Source organism: Apteryx rowi, unplaced genomic scaffold, assembly GCF_003343035.1.
Source record: "Apteryx rowi isolate R43461 unplaced genomic scaffold, aptRow1 scaffold_2484, whole genome shotgun sequence".
Classification (NCBI taxonomy): domain Eukaryota; kingdom Metazoa; phylum Chordata; class Aves; order Apterygiformes; family Apterygidae; genus Apteryx; species Apteryx rowi.
Window position 1 is genome coordinate 1 of NW_020448846.1, and position 1,813 is coordinate 1,813.

Below are 1,813 nucleotides of genomic sequence, written 5' to 3' on the forward strand. Positions count from 1 at the left end.
CTGCGACTTGTTGACGGAGGCAGCCGCTGCGCGGGCCGAGTGGAGGTGAAGCACGAGGGCCAGTGGGGCACCGTGTGCAGCTACGACTTCGACTGGGATGTCCATGGGGCCTCCGTGGTCTGCAGGCAACTGGGATGTGGCACTGTGGCCAGGGCCTCCCCGTACACCCCATTTGGGGCTGGGACTGGCCAGATATGGCTGCAACCCTTCTTTTGCCGTGGCACTGAGACAGCGCTCCAGAACTGCCCCAACTTTGGTTGGGGCCAGCACTTCTGTGGCCACAACACGGATGTTGGGGTGACATGCTCAGGTGAGGGATCGGGTGACTGTGCTGGGCAAAGTCCCTTGGCTACGTGGGGTTGGGAGCCAGCATGGCCGTGCCCAGGGTCCTCCCCACCGGGGCATCCCCGGGCAGACATGGGGTGCAGGAATGGGGCTGGGGCACAGCACCCTCATGCCCTGTGGACACCTCCGGTGCAGATGCTGTGGAGCTGAGGCTGGTGAATGGAGGTGGTCCCTGTGCAGGCAGAGTGGAGGTGAAGCTGTGGGGCCAGTGGGGGACGGTGGCAGACTACGAATGGGACATGGAGGACGCCGAGGTGGTGTGTCAGCAGCTGGGCTGTGGCTCAGCCAAAAGCTCCCATGGCTCGAACCGCTTTGGGCAAGGCTCTGGATCAATTCATCTGGCTGTGATAGACTGTCGTGGGGACGAGTCCGCCCTKTGGGACTGCGCTATCAAGGGATGGGGGTCTTACACTGGCCCCCATGACTGGGATGTTGGTGTGGTCTGCCAAGGTAAGAGCCGTGCGGTCGCCCCAGGCTGCCTCACAGCCAGGGCCGGCTGTGCCAGCACCAAGGCTATGGCGGCAGCCCCTCCACAAACTCCCGGCATGTCCCAGGGACCCCCAAGAGACCCCAGCCACTCTCCCCGCCAGGTTTTGTGCGGCTGGTTGGTGGGAATAGCGCCTGCTCGGGCCGTGTGGAGGTCAGGCAGGGCCGAAGCTGGGCCACCCTCTGTGAGGCACACATGGACCTCAACGCCGCCCACGTCATCTGCAAGGAGCTGGGCTGCGGAGCAGCTCTGGCCGTCGCCGGGGCAGAGCGTTTTGGGGCAGGAGCCGGGCCCATCTGGGATGGAGGCTTTGAATGTGCAGGCAACGAATCCCTCCTGTCTGCCTGCACCCGCAGGCTGCCCCACAGCCAGGGCTGCACCCACGCCAGCGATGCTGGTGTCATCTGCTCCCGTAAGAGCGCGGGGCGCGGGGCAGAGGCTGCAGAGGTGGGTGTGGGGAGACGGGCAGCGGGGACAGTGTTGCCGCGGGCAGGGACGGGGCAGAGAGGCTGCAGGCTGGCCTATGGCAGCCCCCTGCAGTGCAGGGAGGCAGAGCAGTGTGTGGCAGCAGAGGGCCGCCATGCCTGCGTGCCCCCACCATCATAGGGGGACGGGGCACGGGGCACGGGGCCATCATCTCCAGCRCCCTTTCTCCTTCCCAGCCTACACGGGCTTCAGGCTGGCGAACAACAGCACGGCGTGTGCAGGGCGAGTGGAGCTGGAGGTGCAGGGCACCTGGGGCTCCCTCTGCGATGCCGGCTGGGACATGCCCGACGCCCAGGTGCTCTGCCACCACCTCCGCTGCGGGTCTGCTGCCTCCGTGCCCCGCGGAGGGTATTTCGGGACAGGGAGCGGCCCGCTGTGGCGGGACACGTTTCACTGCAGCGGGACCGAGTCCCACCTGGGAGAGTGCCCTGCCACCGTGCTGGGGATCCCCGCCTGCTCGCCGGGCCATGCTGCCGCAGTCAATTGCTCAGGTGC

General features: G+C 66.6%; 1 protein-coding gene across 1 annotated transcript in view; it reads left to right on the forward strand.

The window, feature by feature from the left end:
* Nucleotides 1–6: 6 nt before the first annotated feature.
* The window catches only part of LOC112966563 (scavenger receptor cysteine-rich type 1 protein M130-like), a gene marked incomplete at its 3' end in the record, with an annotated part of 4,692 nt that continues 2,885 nt past the window's right edge, over nucleotides 7–1,813 (forward strand). Inside the window, exons 1-4 of the mRNA XM_026066807.1 lie at nucleotides 7–310; nucleotides 481–795; nucleotides 936–1,244; nucleotides 1,495–1,811. Of these exons, the coding sequence (XP_025922592.1) occupies nucleotides 585–795; nucleotides 936–1,244; nucleotides 1,495–1,811 (837 nt within the window). The remainder of the gene's footprint in view (nucleotides 311–480; nucleotides 796–935; nucleotides 1,245–1,494; nucleotides 1,812–1,813) is intronic.